Genomic DNA, 14,840 nt, shown 5'->3' with positions numbered 1-14,840 from the left:
AAACATTTCCCTGCGAGATCAAGTGAAAATGAAGTTTTAAGCAGCACAAAATGGAGATTATTGAGTGCAATTACCTCGAATTTTAAGTAAATGTACTTAGTTACTGTCCACAACTGCTGCCTGGTGACTCCCGAGAGTAGGAGGTAATGGCGTATAGCTCTGTATTGAATAATGCCAACCTAAAAGAGAAGTTTACAAATGCTTTTCCTTTTAATTACCGATTGTTTTGTTAGTGGTGGCGGCTTCCTGCCGCAGCTTTTACCTGACGATACTTCTTTCTCCCAGGAAACGAAGGAGAGGCGTTCGCGCGTCCAGCGGGGAAAGGCATTTCCTTTGGGGGTGAGCAAACACGGAGAGAATTAGGATTGTTTGAAAATAACAAGGCAGCTTTATTCATTTTAAAAATATTAAAATCGCAAATACACACGAACAGCTATTATGGAAAAAAAGTACAACACGGAGTTTGCCATTGAAATGTTGCATTTAAAATGTTTCTGTCAATTACAGAACCAACCAGAGTAATTCAGTCTATGACTACCACTACAATAGATGCTTCAAAGAAACCACAGAAGCAAGGTATAATTGAATTTGTAAAAAATAAAAACCTGAGGTTGTTTTATTTTTGTGCATTCTTACAGTGGTAATGTCTTTTTTTTTCTTTTCTTTTTTTCAATTCTTTCGCAGCAATTCAAAATATCTGAATTTATAATTCCATTATTTGGCAGGTCTCCCAGAGGACTGGGTCGAAATCTTGTACTGATGGAGCCAGAAAAAGAAGTACACAACATTATGCTCTATACAATTTTATGCCAACCAAAGATTCTTACGTAAAATATACGCCTCAAAACACACTCCGCCTGTGGTCTCAATTCACGTGAGCTATTTTTTTGTATATGCCAAACAAAAACGACTATCACCCTCAAAATGCAGTTACATAGAAATTACAAAATAACAGGCATGTAAATACTGCCAAATAGGAATTTCTTTGCATGAGAAAAGCAAAACATTCGTGTCTGTTGTCATCTAACATTCATAACTTGTACAGTTACAAACAATAAAAGGACAAACTAATAATTAGGCCTTGAATTGTTTTAAGTCGAAAACGAGTCAACGTGAACAAAAGATGCTCGAAATTAAAAACGAGTCAAAAGTAAAATATAAAAGTAAAAGGGTCCATGACGTGACTACGTGGAGGGAAATGGGAGGGGGTTCATGGAAAAAGAAGGAGCGGCTGATCGCTGACAGACAGCTGGTCTAGGCTACTTGTGGCTGGTGAGGCTGGGGGGGGGGACAGTTCGTTCAGTAGCCTGAGGATCTTAGCGCTCATGTTCCCTTGGGAGGAGTCCATTTCAGTGAGCTGGGGTCGATGGTCTTGTTGCCGTTGCCTCTCTTGATCTCTTTCGCTTTCCACTCGTCGATCAGGTCCTAGACGGGAAGGTAAGCAGAGATGCGTTCAGAGACAAACATTCAAGGCCACCTAGAAATGCGATGTCTCCGTCATTGTGACACAAAAGCTGAATTCCAGACTTTTAGGCAGTTTCTAGTTTAAAAAAAAAAAAAAAATCATTAAAATCGTATTCAGCTAAAAAACTAGTGATTTACATCTATGTTTACATTCACCTTTCTTTGGAATCAGTCTCCCAAATTGGCTGTTATTATCTAGTAGATAATCGGACTGTATTTCACCAGTCTGCAACTTTGATTCTGGATTTAAATTATTTCCTTATATTTCATTTACATTCCTCCACCACGGTTTCTGTTTTTCTATAATAAAACAAACCACGCGCGGCAGTAGCTTACCTGTCGCTTCAACACCAAGTGTTTTCCCTTCCAGTACTTCAGCATCTGAAGAGACTGCAGGGTGCTCACGATGTCCACTGGATTGACGGCCGTTTCCTGACTAATCTCTACACCAAGCAAATATTAACAGTAAATACTGTTCTGTATTCCCACAAGTCTGATGCGACAGCGGCCATTTGACACGAAAATACACTCTCCGACGCTCTCAAATTACTCTCTTGCACAGACGAGACACAGTAAGACAAATGCAGATGTGCGGCATGAATGAATATTAACTTTATTTCTGTTTTATCCCTCACCTTTGATGGAGATCTCCTTGCCTTGAAAATTATACATATATCTGAGAAGCACCTCCTTCCAGTAGCTGCGGTAGCTGATGAGGCCCAAGTCAGACAGGGGTCTTTCTGGTGAGCCCACCTTCTCCTCCACTTTGGACAGCAGGTAGCCTAGGAGTCAGCAAGAGGGTTAAAAATGTATGTTCTCTAAACAGACTTAACACTGCAGGAACTTTTTTTTTAGTTCCTACAGTCAGCAATACGTTTAAACAGAATAAATGAAACCAATAATAATCATGGTTAAAAAAAAAAAACTTGGACAGTATCCAGCAGCTCATATTACTCTCCATAGCTATCAGTCAAGACGACAAACGTGGTGTGTTCAGAACTTAAAAGGGAAACGTACTGAAGTCTATGAGCATCTTGCCAAAGCCCTGCCTCATGTACTGGGGCATCGTCAGGATACAGGAAACATTGTAGTTGAGGAAGGAATTCTTCTCCTTGAAATGACAGAAAGGAAGAAGGTGTTAGACCTAAGTGACACATGGAAAGATTTGTTGCTGTGTGTTAATTTGTTTCTTTTGCATGTGTGAGGAGGAATCGGTGACTTCTATGCGCATTGGGGTCGAGAACCGTTTGAGGATAATGTGCCTTCAAATTGATTGGATGACAACAAATTTGGAGGATGTTTTTCTTCGAACGAGGAATCGACAAGCTGAATCTAAAGCGGAGAGAGGACGGTGGATCTAAGCGGAACGGATGCATTAAAACCTGTGTGTGTCAGCTTTCAGCCACGGCGTAACACTATGTGTACGCAGGCATTTCCCCGAGGGGCCGAAGCCAAATGTGATGTAACAATCAGAACGTTCGTGTTGAAGCAAATCAATACTCTGCAGTGAGGGGACCACGTCTCCTCAAAAGCATTTCTGAAACTGTATTCAATTTAATGATTCTTTAATATTGCATTAAAATCCTACAATTAACTTGTACTTACCTTGGAAAAGTATCCAACTAAATGGCAGCCGGTGTTGTCAGCCTCAGTCATGACATAAAACAAGAAAGGCTCCACGTCGTAATAAAGCGTTTTGTGGTCCAGAAAGAGCTTGGCAAGTAAACACAGGTTTTGGCAGTAGATCTAGGCAGAAGACAGTAATCCCTCATTTACACTTCTGCTAATTTATCCTCTTGTAATACAAAGTCGCAAAGCAATAAATGTTTTTTCCTCTCCTTACCTTGTTCTTTTTGCCATCGACTTCAAACACAGATATGGCCCCCTTCCTGTACACCTCATCCCCTGGAGGATGCTTCCACACACACTTGGCCTGAGAGCATCAATACAAATTCCTGTTTTTATTCTTAACATATTAAAATATATCTGCATATGGTATTTCATGGTTTTTAACATTTTTTTACAGGAAAATAAACTTGGGTTAGAAATGTCACACTGCACTCGTAAGCACATTTCCTGTCTATGAAAAGATAATAGTTTGTGTTTGTCACCATGTGCCGCCTGAGAATCGTCTGGCTCTTCATGTACTTGAGGCAGAATTCGCAGACGTAGAGGCGACCCAGGCGCGCGTACTCCTCTGGATAGGGCGAGTGGTACCACGTATCCAGCTCGTAGCGGCCAAACAGGATGGTCTTAATCATGTTGCTTCCCTCTGTGATTTGACCCTGGATACGCAGCTTCTCCTACAAGATAGAATGCATTAAGAAACCACACTGTCAGATTTAAAAGAGCCATATGGATGTAGCAAATGCCAGCAAAAAGCAAGGGGATACGTCTCACAATATTTGTAGCATTCAAACCAAAGTATTTGAAATTTTAAATCCTCTAACAAGTTTGAACTCACATAAAATAAAAAAAACACAAAAAAACTCCTTACCAGGTCTTCAGAAGCACGAGCCTGGGCTTTCCTAAACAACTCCAAGTCGTAGTCACTCGTGATGTTCTCCAGCAGCGGCTCTCTGGTATTGCTGTGCGTCTGCCGGTGCTCCTGCAAATCAAGCGGGGAAAAACAATCCAACCAAGTAAATATCTCGCATGTGGAAACGGAGACAGATTCTTCCAATTAGGATCTATAATTATAATATCACGTTACAAAAGTATGGCCCCAGAAGGCATGCTGGACAATGAGTGTTTAACTGTGTAAACCCTTTACCGGGTTCTGTGAAAAGGGCTATTTAAATAAAGTTTGAATGATGGAGCAAGAGTGACAGGTGAACATGAATAAAATGAAGTGGCGGTGTTGTACCATGTGCTTCTCTTTCTGTTCTTTCTGCAGTCCAGAGTTTCGCCCCTTCCTCATTTCTGCTACCTGTTCTTTGTATTTGCTTTGCTTTGACGTCGGTGTCTGAAAAACACGCAAGAAATGCATTGGCATTTAACCTTGGAACATGAGACTATATATTGATCACATTGGAGAGTATTTCTAATCTGTTGCCTGCCATGCCCATCATAGCAATCAATCAGTAAGTACATTTAGGAGAGAGAGCAAGAGACCTGGTTCCGAGTTGCGTGACGAGAGTTGCTTTCCTCCTGCCCCTTCATTTCATCTTCTTGTTTCTCACGACTGATGGCTTTCACCTGAAAATAAAGTTGTTAACAAATGCTGCCCCAAATCGCGCCGCACACCTTAAAGCTAAGGTTGAGCCCTGGCTTTAAGGCGCCTGGTCTTATTGTATGATTGAAACACAGTGAATGCAGACAACTCTAAGGTACTTACTTTACACTCATCAGCAGAAAGGTTGTGATATAAAGGACAACCCGATACGGCGAAATGGCGCTCATGTTTGCCGGTGAGGTGACCTGGACACATGGAGAAATGTCACACAGAATGTTACATTATAAATCATATAAACAAAAAGGGAGTTGTTGACCAGGTAATAGGTGACATTTGCAAAAAGACAGGGATTCTACCAAGAGAATTGCATCCCGGTGTGGGGCATTTCATGTTGAAGTTGTACGTCTCGTGGCAGCGGCGACGCTTGGGGCGGTGAGAGAGGTCCTTATCTGAATCTCTGTTGGCTTGATCTTTGGCCTGGCTCTCATCATGAGAGGCATTGGGGCTGGAAATATCAAGCTCAGATTCAGAGGACGGTGCGTTCCCCGTGGGTGTGAGGGGCGGAGATTCGTCATGGTCGGCAGCTTGCTTCAAGTCCTGAGCGTCTAATGCAAAAAGAGTGACACCATGTTGATTTAAAAAGCTCAAACAAACAAAAAAAAAACATTTTATGTTGACTTTAGCCAAAATGTTGACTTACCATGAGAACTTTGGCTAAGGCGAGTGGAGGCTCTGGTGAGGCGCTGTCTCTTTGACCGGTTCCCATCGCTTTCTGAACTATTGGTCTGCTCTCTTTCTGCAGAGGAATCGGAGTCTTCCGTTCCATCTGACCCACTCCCAGCCATATGTCGCTGTCAAGATAAACACATGTATGAGACATGCGAAATAAACAAGCCATAAGCTGCCTGCTGTCACCTGTAACAACAAAACGTTATTTATCGAGGAGCTATCCACTAGGATTTCTTGCAATAAAATGGATATTGAATACAAAGTAAAAGCAACACAGAATCTGGACCCATAACATGAAACAAAGGTTTTTAACATGATTATCACCTGCTTGGGAAAGGCCTGACAGCTTCCTGATAGCAGCATAACGCCGTGCTAAGCAAATAGGCTAACGGCTACTTATCAGAATTCATACATTGTTAACACCATAAAATGTTCGAGCGTAGCAAAGTTTCGATATTTAACAATTAATGCAGAAAGGCTACTTGGTGAAATAACGTTCGCGAGTGTGGTAGCTTAGCGTTTGACGTTAGCCACACTGCCCCCATTTCCCTGACACGGCTAACTGTGGCACCAGACTGCATTTGAATTTCTCATAGTTCTAAATGTTCTCTTTCGCATCTTCTCGACCCCCTACAGACAGACACGAATGGTGTGCTAACCAAGTGTCTAAGGTCCTCATGGTTAGTTCGGCAAACTTCCATGGATAAAAATAAAGTGGTTTCATCGCATTGTCTCAGATATAGTTGTATATTTTGTTTAGCTACTTGTTACCGCCCACTCAACAAGAACATTTTAGCTAAATTAGCTGAGGCTGATTAACCCCAAAACACAACCGATTCCATCGAGAATAAGTTGAATAGACAGCGGGTACATAAAGTACTCACGCCACTTATACTGCGCTTCGCCATATTTTGAAATAAGGTAAACAATTAATGGGAACATAAACCCCGAACAGAGAAAGTAACGAACCGCAGCTAACGTTGAAGGTAACTCAACAAAGCTAATGTTACCCTCTGCTGGACCCTTGCTGGCTAACAGTTCTTACCTGCCGTCTGCGAGGCATATTCAGTGGCGAAAGCTGGTTCGTCTGAATTTAAAAATAAAAAAAAATAAGAATAAAAAAAGCAATATTTCTCGCGTTGTGTTATTAAAAAAGGGGAGAGAAGTTTGTGTACACAGACAGCGCTCCCTGGTTGTCTATCCCGCGGCCATCCCCCCACACAACGACTGTTTCCGGTGAGAAGCGTGTATGTCTTGTAATTACTCATCCAGGCCAGCAGGGGGCGACATTCTCGGAGAGCACCGAAACACTGCCGAGTTCCTACGTCATCACATGTGGTTTGACGCCTCATTCTTTGCTAATTACAAATCATTTAATAATAATTTGCGGGAGCGTGAGTATTTAATTATGACACAAATATAATTTACCACCCTACATGTTGAAAAAGAAACAGGACGAGTGCTGTAATTAACTAATAATTATGAATATTTGCGCAAAGGACCATGAGGGATTTATAGCCTTGGCGCAAACTAATAACAACCTGTTTTTTTTGTTTTGTTTTGTTTTGTTTATCAAGGTTATGTGCTTATATTTATCATTTTCATTTTCAGTCATCGTTTTCCATCTTGAATAAAGCGATTTTTTATCCATAATGCTGCCTTTACTCTTTACAGACAATATATGAGATTGAATATCAATTTGATGCAGTGAGCAAATCAAAGAAGTAAAGAAGTAAATAAATAAAAAGAAGAATAATGCCTGATAGGAAGTACCATTTTGTGCATTTTAAGTCTTTTACATTGAATATTTTCTGATTTGTTTTTCTAATGGTCTCACATTTGTTTATCAATCACAGTTCTGCAACCGCATCTTCTGAAGACCCACCAAAACCAGAAAATGCATCTGTTTCTAGAAAGATCACGGCAAACCAAAAAGGGAGGCGGGGGTGGTCTGTGGCAGGCGCGCCCACCCCTAGCAGCTGATACCAGATGGTCTATGAATAGCTTAGAGGATCTGTCAACTTTCAGAGCGGGCAGCTAGTAATCCTGTGCCACATGCTTTTTAGTTTCTTATGTTAAAGGGATAAACAGTGAACTATTATAAAGTTGTCAAAGAAGAAGATTAAGAATGAACAAGCCAAAGATTGTCAGACCGGAGGAAAGGTAAGCGCCACGGCATTCGTAATGAAGAAGTGGCACCAAAAGGACAAGAGTGTACATCGCGCTCGATTCATATGTTTAACAAGTCTTCTTTTCACCGACAGCCAACCAGCTAACGTGGTGTGGTTCGACAGAAAAAAGTACGTCACCCTTAACTTCAAGGTTCAGAGACCCAAAGACGTCCGGGTTGATATCCAGCCAGAGAAAATGATTTTGTGGTGAGATTTCAAGGGAAACAAGACTCTTTTCTGTTGGTTGAAAAGGCAAACAATAGCAAAATGTCAGATTTTCCCCTTGATGGTTTTGTTCCGCGTTTGCAACAGCTGCAAAAACGACACGGATGACGTTTTCTACAATGAGCTGCACTTCTTCGACAAAATCCATATCAATGTAGGTCTATCATCTTCGGTCCCGGTCGTATGTAAGGCTTTGTGGTCGTTGGAAATATCTATATAAGTGTGTGCTCATCCCCTAAATGTCTTGGAAGGACTCCAGAGAGAGGGTCTATGACCGCACCATCAACGTCCTGCTGAGGAAGGTGACGCCCGATGTCGCTTGGCCTCGTCTTCAAAAAGACCTCGCCAAGGTCAGTGCATACACGCTGAAATTGATCGAAAGCAAAACACCCGCGGGGGAATTTGTCGCGATCATTCTTATGTACCCAGAGACAAATCAGCTGATGTCACACACGTTTGTTTTTTTTTAATCTTCATATGAGATGCCGCTGTACACCCTGATGAACAAACCTTTTTTCATTGTTTTGTTTTGACTGTCCACACGCAGCCCAGTTGGATTTCTGTTGACTTTGACAACTGGAGAGACTGGGAGAACGAGGAAGACGAGGGAAAGGAAGAGTACGACAGATATGTAGATGTGAGCGAAGATGGAAAACCTTAAAAGATTTCGGATCGATGTAAAAAGTCGCGGTGTCACTAGTGTTTAAAACACCGTTGTTCTCCACTTTCCAGATGATCCAGGAGATGGCTACTAGTAATAAAGGAGAAATACCAGATATGGGAGACCTTAGTGATGTAAGCTTTTTGCATTATAATATTGGGAAAAGACCCAGAACTTGAGCTTTCATGGTCTTATGCAGAATCGCTCTTATTTTCACATCATTTCATTATTGTATTTATTCCTCTCCTTTCTTTTTGCCTCGCAGTCAGACTGATCCTGCACCGATGTCCGTGTGTTGGAGGCCAATACCTGCAAGTTTTACTGCAAGAAAAATTTGCTTATTTACTGATGTGTTACAGCCCCACAACTGTTATATTTTGTATGTTTTTTTATTTATTGAGATATATATTGTGCACTGACACTCAGTTGTAATAAAAAATAAGTTGTTTCCCCCATTTTTTGTGGTCATGTTTTTTGTTAATTTTATGACCAACTTTTTGTCTCTAGATAATGCGTCGCAGTTGCAGTGTCGCATCCTCGCTAAATCATTATTATGCCTTATAATTATATTACTATGTTACAACTTAGATACTGTTCATTTTGTTTGATGTCATGTTTGCATTATTCTCATACTCTGAGGTGCTTTGAAGAATAATACATTTATTGAAACACCTAAAAAAAACTATTCCATTACTTTACAACTTAGCTGACAATCCTGAATTCTAAATATACTCTTGCATAAATGCTTTACATCAATTGTCCTACAAGACAAGGTGTGTGTATTACAATTAGCAGTAAGCAAACATTCAATTAATATTTAATTTAATTTAATTTAATTTCCTGGAGAACAGAACAAAAAGTCACAACTGTTCTGTTTGAACTATTTTGCTATCCGTAGGAATTTTGACAGCCATATTGTAGCGGCGTTGCACTTTTGGTCCTATTTCCAAGGGATTTGTCCCCCTCTTTCTCCTCGAGGAAACCCCGGGATGGCATTTCAGTGTCAACGAGATTGTTATATGACAAATGTATGTCAGTGTTTCTGTGACTTTTAACTTGTTACAGTTTAAAGAAGTAGTTCGCCAATAAACGGTTAGCATGCTAGCGGTGCATGCAGCAGAGCGGTGTAAACATGATGGCTCAACCTCAGGACACATGAGATTTTTGCAGCCAAAATGCATGCAATTCTAATATCTGAACGTTTTTCAAAGCCGGAACTGAATGAAAATGTTTTAATTACTAAAACCTCGATGCAACATGAGTTGATACTATACTTTTGTTGTTGTTGTTGTTGTTGTTGTTGTTGTTGTTGTTGTTGTTGTTGTTGTAGGCCTGCACCAATACAGGTTTATTGCCTAATGACTACATGTGATACTGTTAGTTTAATATAAACTTTTTATTTTATAGACACATAATTGGTAGGTGGAGGTTATGCACTTAACAGCCTTAATTTAGATTTATTCATTAGGTAAATGTGTGAAGTCAAAGTAATGAAGTACCATCTTCATATTGTGTCTGAATTGTAGTTTGTTTTTATTCTCACATTTAAAATAATAAGCTGCCTCTGCTTCCTCTCTGCATCTTTATATTGTCATGTGTTGGTTTTTCTTTTTAGTTTGTGTCCACTGTAGTGTCCTGCAGCCCGAGTGAGCTCAAACAAGAAATCAATGGGAAGAAAGAAACGCTGAAGGGCTTCAGTGTTAAACTCCAAGACACCATCTTGTTTCCTGAAGGAGGTGGTCAAGTAAGTGTATCATTTCTAAATATTTTAGTCTCACGCAGGAAAAAGGCGTTTTTTTTTTTTGTCTCCCACCGTGTCACTTTATCCTCTCGACAGCCCGATGACCACGGGCTTATCGGAGACGTTCCCGTGTTGCGGGTGACGAGGCAGGGGCCAGAGGCCGTGCACTTTGTGTGCACTCCCCTGGAGGTGGGTCAGGAGGTGACGGTGAAGGTGGACTGGGACAGGAGGTTTGATCACATGCAGCAACATTCAGGTGCGGAGACAAATAATTATCAAGCGCCGGGCAGATTCGAGGTCGATGTGACAGATGTTGTCGTTTTTTTTAGGTCAGCATCTGATCACTGCTTTGGCAGATGCGATGTTTGGATACAAAACTACGTCCTGGTAAATACAACATTCAGATTCCAGATTCTGACTGATTTTTCCGTGGCTTCCTTTGACGCCAATGCTTTGTTTTTGTTTGTTTTTTTCCAGGGAACTGGGACGTCAGAGGAGCACCATTGAACTGGACACTCCCTCTGTGAAGCCAAGCCAGCTCCAGGAGCTGGAGGAAGTTGTAAATGAGAAAATCAGAGCGCATACCCCCGTCTCTGTTCAGCTCCTGTCACTCGATGATCCCGCGGTAGAAAAAGTGAGTTCACGTGGGCTGATATTCAACGTACTGCTGCTTAAAGAACCTCATACATTGACCTAACAGTCACATTACTGGAATTTCCGGACTATAAGCTGCTACTTTTTTCACACGCTTTAAACACCTAAACAATGATGCGGCTAATTTATGGATCTTTTGGGGGCTAAGGATTTTCGTGCTGCCAAAACATTTAGCCTCGTCACATCGGACCAATGAAATTACTGTGAAATTCTGAAGCCGTTCAATTCTGATACCGAAGACGACGACTTTCATGGTTTCAGTACGTGGGAGGAAGATGAGGATAGTGATCGGTTGGAGAAGGACAGAGCGCGTTTATAAAGAAATGGATGGATGGACTTTTTCTTGTGTTATTTATTATTAATGTCTTTCATCAGCCGTGTTCCAGGCACTGTTGGGAAAAAAGCATTTCCAGTATGTATTTGTGGATGCTAAGCGGGGTGTGTTTAATTAAAAGTTGAAAAAAAAGTTGGTGTAAATATCTCACGTCACAATGTTGACACCCAAGTGCAGCCTATATATCTACATATATTTATTTTGTTATTTTTAGCCGGTGCCGCTTGTATTCAGGTGCACTCAATAGTCCGGAAATGATGTTACTATGTCACGTTTATAGTGATATTACGCTGCATGTAATGTGTGTGTGATTCAGGTGAGGAGTCGCGGACTGCCCGAGGACCATGCGGGGCCGATTCGGATCATTGATATTGAGGGCATTGATGCAAATATGTGCTGCGGAACTCACGTCTCAAACCTCAGTCACTTACAGGTACGCAAGCCCGTGCACGCAGGGTGTCCAAGACACTGAAATGTCACGGAACATCAAACTGTTACCATTAAACTATTCCTCCCCCTCCTCCTCCTCCTCCTCATCGGGTTTCAAAGGTAATAAAACTGCTGGGGACGGAGAAAGGAAAGAAAAACAAGACCAACTTGGTCTTTCTGGCAGGAAACCGAGTAATGAAGTACGCGGCGAAAAGTTACAGCACAGAACGTTCCCTGGTCTCTCTCCTCAAGTAAGTTCAAGGTCGAATGAATGGATATATTAACTCAATTTAATGCACAGCATCTTCATTGAAAACCACTCTTTGCATGTTGGGCCCGAATAGAACCGGACCCGATGAGCACGTTGACGCGGTTGACAAGTTGCAGAAATCTGTTAAGTTACTACAGAAAGTGAGTACAGTTTGTTTGCTGCAGTCACATGTTACACTTATTTCTGCGATCAGAATTCGCGGAAGCGGCTATTATTACAAGCTACCTTTAATTTACCTATTTTTTTGTGAGAAAATACCAAACTTTTTTTTTTTCCTTAGAGCAGACTTTTTAACTATCCATCCGTAAAATGTGTGTGACAGACCAACCTGAGCCTGCTCCGCGACATGGCTGTTCTCGTCGCCCAGAATTTTAAGAACGACCCCTGCAGAGGCAACGTCTTCAGCCTGCACAAGTAAGAAAAGTAGATCTAAACTCTAAAAAACAGAAAGTGCTCTGGATATACACACTGGGCACACTAACCCCACAAAAGTTATATGAGGAATTTGATATTAAACCCTATCTGTAGGTGTGTCCGTTTGTTGTTCATACCATGTTTTCTATCTGTATTGTTTTGTGCTGTTTGTCTAATTCTTGTGTATCCCCAATATATGCAATATAGTATATATATTTAATATTGTATGCTGAAACCCTTTGTTAAGAAAGTATCCGTTTCTAGGGTCTGGTTTTGAAAAATGCTGGAAAAGTGCTGGTTTTTTTCAAACCTCTAGACAGTTGACTTTTTCGGATCCAGCTCCCACCCCTTACTAGCCAGCGGATATTTGTGTTATTTCCTTTTTTCAAGCTGGTGAGCAGATACCAACTCACACATGGTCGCCACCCATTTAGCGCTTCACCCGTTCTCACATCCATGTTTGGTTTTATCGAAAAATGATTTGTTTTCTCTTCTGTCCACAGAAAAGAGGCGGACAATGAGTTCATGAATATCGTTGCCAATGAAATAAACACTGAGGTAGGAATATAAACCGACCGCAATTTTTTTTTCTTCGTCTCTCAGATGGTAAGTGTTTTCCTTTGCCGTTTCAGGAAACTCTCGTTTTCCTAACCGTCGGGGAGGAGAAGGGGCCCGGTTTGTTTCTACTGGCTGGACCTTGTGAACAAGTAGCTCAAATGGGCCCACGGTAGGAAACACCCTTGTATCTTTAATATTTGCCTTTTTAATTTTTGGCTTCCAACACGCCTGGTGCCTCAGTGATCGCAGTGCATTTTGTGCACCAGAGAGTGGTGAAAAGAATAAAATCAGGAAACCACGCGCTTGCATATAGATCAGCCTTAGACCGCTGCCCTTATTTATTTGTAAATGAGTATAATTAAGGGCCTAGTTTGGTGGATTTGGTGTAATCTACGCTGAATTCTTTCCCATTTCCTAAAATGCAGGTAAAAATGTTCCAGGTAACGGGAGAACGCAGGGTGTGGTGTCCACCGTGGACTCTGTTCACCTCAATTCCTGTGCCCTGACTGAGGGAAAAGCCATGAAAGCAGAAATATTGAGGAAAACCTTTTATTATGATTGAGTGAGATTATGAATTCCTATTCCTATTTCAAAAAAAGTCTGTCCTGTCTATTTGGGCAAATTCAGATTGGGATTTTTCTTTAATTTCCTGTGTGTCCCCAGATTAAATTTCAATAGGCCTTGCTGACTGGCAGATGATTAGTGGTTATTCCCTCTTAAGCCTGTGGAGTCTGCATAGAAAACGGCTGTGGAAATCTCTTAGTGCGTTTGTGAATTCTTTCAGTCTGTATTGAAACCTATGATACTTAATGCTCAAGGGGAATCTTCCCTTTCAACCTGGCATTGTGTAAAGGTAATCTCACACTTCAGAAGGCACCGTTGTTTGACAAACACACAAACACCTTTGCAAGGTGCAGACATGTCAGGAAGACCGACAAATCCACATTGTGACAAAACCCAAGGGGTCCGTGTGCAGGCCCTGTGTGTCGTTGACAGAAGTTAACCTATAAAAGCACGGGCTCTTCAATGACATATACATTTGAAAACTAGTCTATCGCAGGTGTTTTCCATTTCTGTGTAATATCTGCCAACTCGTGTCTAGGTTTTCTTTAGTAATACCTTGGGTTCCTGAATAGACTGTTGTTGTTTGAGACTGGGATATCATATCCCTGGGTGTGTCTGAGCCGCTGACTTTCCAGTGCTGCATGTCGAAGCATTTTCATCAGACGTCTGCATAAGGTATTATATCCCTTACGATCTACTCTCACCTGGAAGCTGGGAGGCCTGCACCTCCCTCTAACTCCCACCGCTGCACGACTGTCGATGCATCGCCGCTCCCCGCGCTGCACACTCAGCGATGTTCTGCGGTTCCCCAGACATCAGCACCAACCTTCGCGTGGAGATCTGAATATCTAAATACAACTTCCCTGCCTGCAAGGGAAGCCGTAGTTATGAGTTCCCTGCAGATATGAATTCAAAGTGCATGGGCTCTGACCTTGCTCTAGAAATTAAAGTTCTATTAATTTATGGCCTTTTTTTTTTTTTTTTCACTCCCCTCAGGGTTTTAGAGCTGCTCCAAGGAAAGGGGGCCGGAAAGAACGGGCGTTTCCAAGGCAAAGCCGGCAGCCTGGCACGAAGAGGGGAGGTGGAGGCATTACTGCAGCAGCACTGCAATCAATCCACCTTACAGGAACAATAAACTGAAACAAGGTCCGAGTAAAAAGCACTTCAGGGAAAGAATATCAGCTGTAAATATGAATATTCTGGATATTATTGAATGATTCGTACATGTATCATTTTTACATTTTGGTTATTTTGTACATGTACATATAATATTAAACATCTTGAACTGTAGATTACAGGGTAATCTGTTGGTTTTTATGTCATGTCATAAAAGTGAATCTAACTTTGCAGTTTTTTGTTTTTTTTTTCCCCCAAAAAATGAGAAAAAACTAAAACTTACTGTAAAGAATCATCAATGCAACTCCAACAACTCTTTTGCAAACAGACTACA

The 14,840-nt window shown here is 41.4% G+C and overlaps 3 protein-coding genes across 3 annotated transcripts; 2 read left to right on the top strand and 1 right to left on the bottom strand.

The window, feature by feature from the left end:
* Window positions 1-586: 586 nt before the first annotated feature.
* On the bottom strand, window positions 587-6,598 carry kat7b (K(lysine) acetyltransferase 7b). Its single transcript, XM_086140272.1, has 14 exons — window positions 6,414-6,598; window positions 5,340-5,490; window positions 4,996-5,244; window positions 4,802-4,884; window positions 4,579-4,662; window positions 4,331-4,429; window positions 3,962-4,072; window positions 3,576-3,767; window positions 3,308-3,397; window positions 3,070-3,210; window positions 2,482-2,575; window positions 2,100-2,246; window positions 1,801-1,907; window positions 587-1,425 (listed from the first exon to the last, which is right to left on the bottom strand). Exons 1-14 carry the CDS (start codon window positions 6,429-6,431, stop codon window positions 1,324-1,326), a joined length of 1,668 nt encoding a protein of 555 aa, XP_085996398.1. The 5' UTR covers window positions 6,432-6,598; the 3' UTR covers window positions 587-1,323.
* A 766-nt stretch (window positions 6,599-7,364) lies between these two features.
* Window positions 7,365-8,880, top strand: ptges3l (prostaglandin E synthase 3 like). The gene is made up of 7 exons (XM_086140805.1): window positions 7,365-7,531; window positions 7,633-7,746; window positions 7,852-7,918; window positions 8,016-8,114; window positions 8,312-8,401; window positions 8,497-8,559; window positions 8,691-8,880. The coding sequence occupies exons 1-7, from the start codon at window positions 7,497-7,499 to the stop codon at window positions 8,697-8,699; spliced, it is 477 nt and encodes a 158-aa protein (XP_085996931.1). The 5' UTR covers window positions 7,365-7,496; the 3' UTR covers window positions 8,700-8,880.
* Window positions 8,881-9,331: 451 nt separating this feature from the next.
* Window positions 9,332-14,680, top strand: aarsd1 (alanyl-tRNA synthetase domain containing 1). Its single transcript, XM_086140804.1, has 12 exons — window positions 9,332-9,453; window positions 10,041-10,169; window positions 10,263-10,422; window positions 10,496-10,553; window positions 10,644-10,800; window positions 11,471-11,587; window positions 11,704-11,834; window positions 11,928-11,994; window positions 12,177-12,268; window positions 12,772-12,826; window positions 12,901-12,995; window positions 14,387-14,680. The coding sequence occupies exons 1-12, from the start codon at window positions 9,415-9,417 to the stop codon at window positions 14,523-14,525; spliced, it is 1,239 nt and encodes a 412-aa protein (XP_085996930.1). The 5' UTR covers window positions 9,332-9,414; the 3' UTR covers window positions 14,526-14,680.
* Window positions 14,681-14,840: the final 160 nt, after the last annotated feature.

Source organism: Fistularia commersonii, chromosome 33 (assembly GCF_037954325.1).
Source record: "Fistularia commersonii isolate RoL2024-O1a breed Wild chromosome 33, RoL_Fcom_v1.0, whole genome shotgun sequence".
Taxonomy (NCBI): Eukaryota; Metazoa; Chordata; class Actinopteri; order Syngnathiformes; family Fistulariidae; genus Fistularia; species Fistularia commersonii.
The sequence above is the reverse complement of the archived record's forward strand: the minus strand, read 5'-3'. Positions and strand labels throughout refer to the sequence as shown.

Coding starts and splice junctions, on each gene's coding strand:
- aarsd1 (XM_086140804.1), top strand. CDS start 9,415: ATGGCATTTCAGTGTCAACGAGATTGTTATATGACAAAT. Junction 10,170..10,262: donor TTCCTGAAGGAGGTGGTCAA/GTAAGTGTATCA, acceptor TCCTCTCGACAG/CCCGATGACCACGGGCTTAT. Junction 12,996..14,386: donor GTAGCTCAAATGGGCCCACG/GTAGGAAACACC, acceptor CACTCCCCTCAG/GGTTTTAGAGCTGCTCCAAG.
- ptges3l (XM_086140805.1), top strand. CDS start 7,497: ATGAACAAGCCAAAGATTGTCAGACCGGAGGAAAG. Junction 8,115..8,311: donor TTCAAAAAGACCTCGCCAAG/GTCAGTGCATAC, acceptor GTCCACACGCAG/CCCAGTTGGATTTCTGTTGA. Junction 8,402..8,496: donor AGTACGACAGATATGTAGAT/GTGAGCGAAGAT, acceptor TCCACTTTCCAG/ATGATCCAGGAGATGGCTAC.
- kat7b (XM_086140272.1), bottom strand. Junction 4,663..4,801: donor TTTCTGCTGATGAGTGTAAA/GTAAGTACCTTA, acceptor CTTTATTTTCAG/GTGAAAGCCATCAGTCGTGA. Junction 2,247..2,481: donor CAAGATGCTCATAGACTTCA/GTACGTTTCCCT, acceptor GCTGACTCCTAG/GCTACCTGCTGTCCAAAGTG.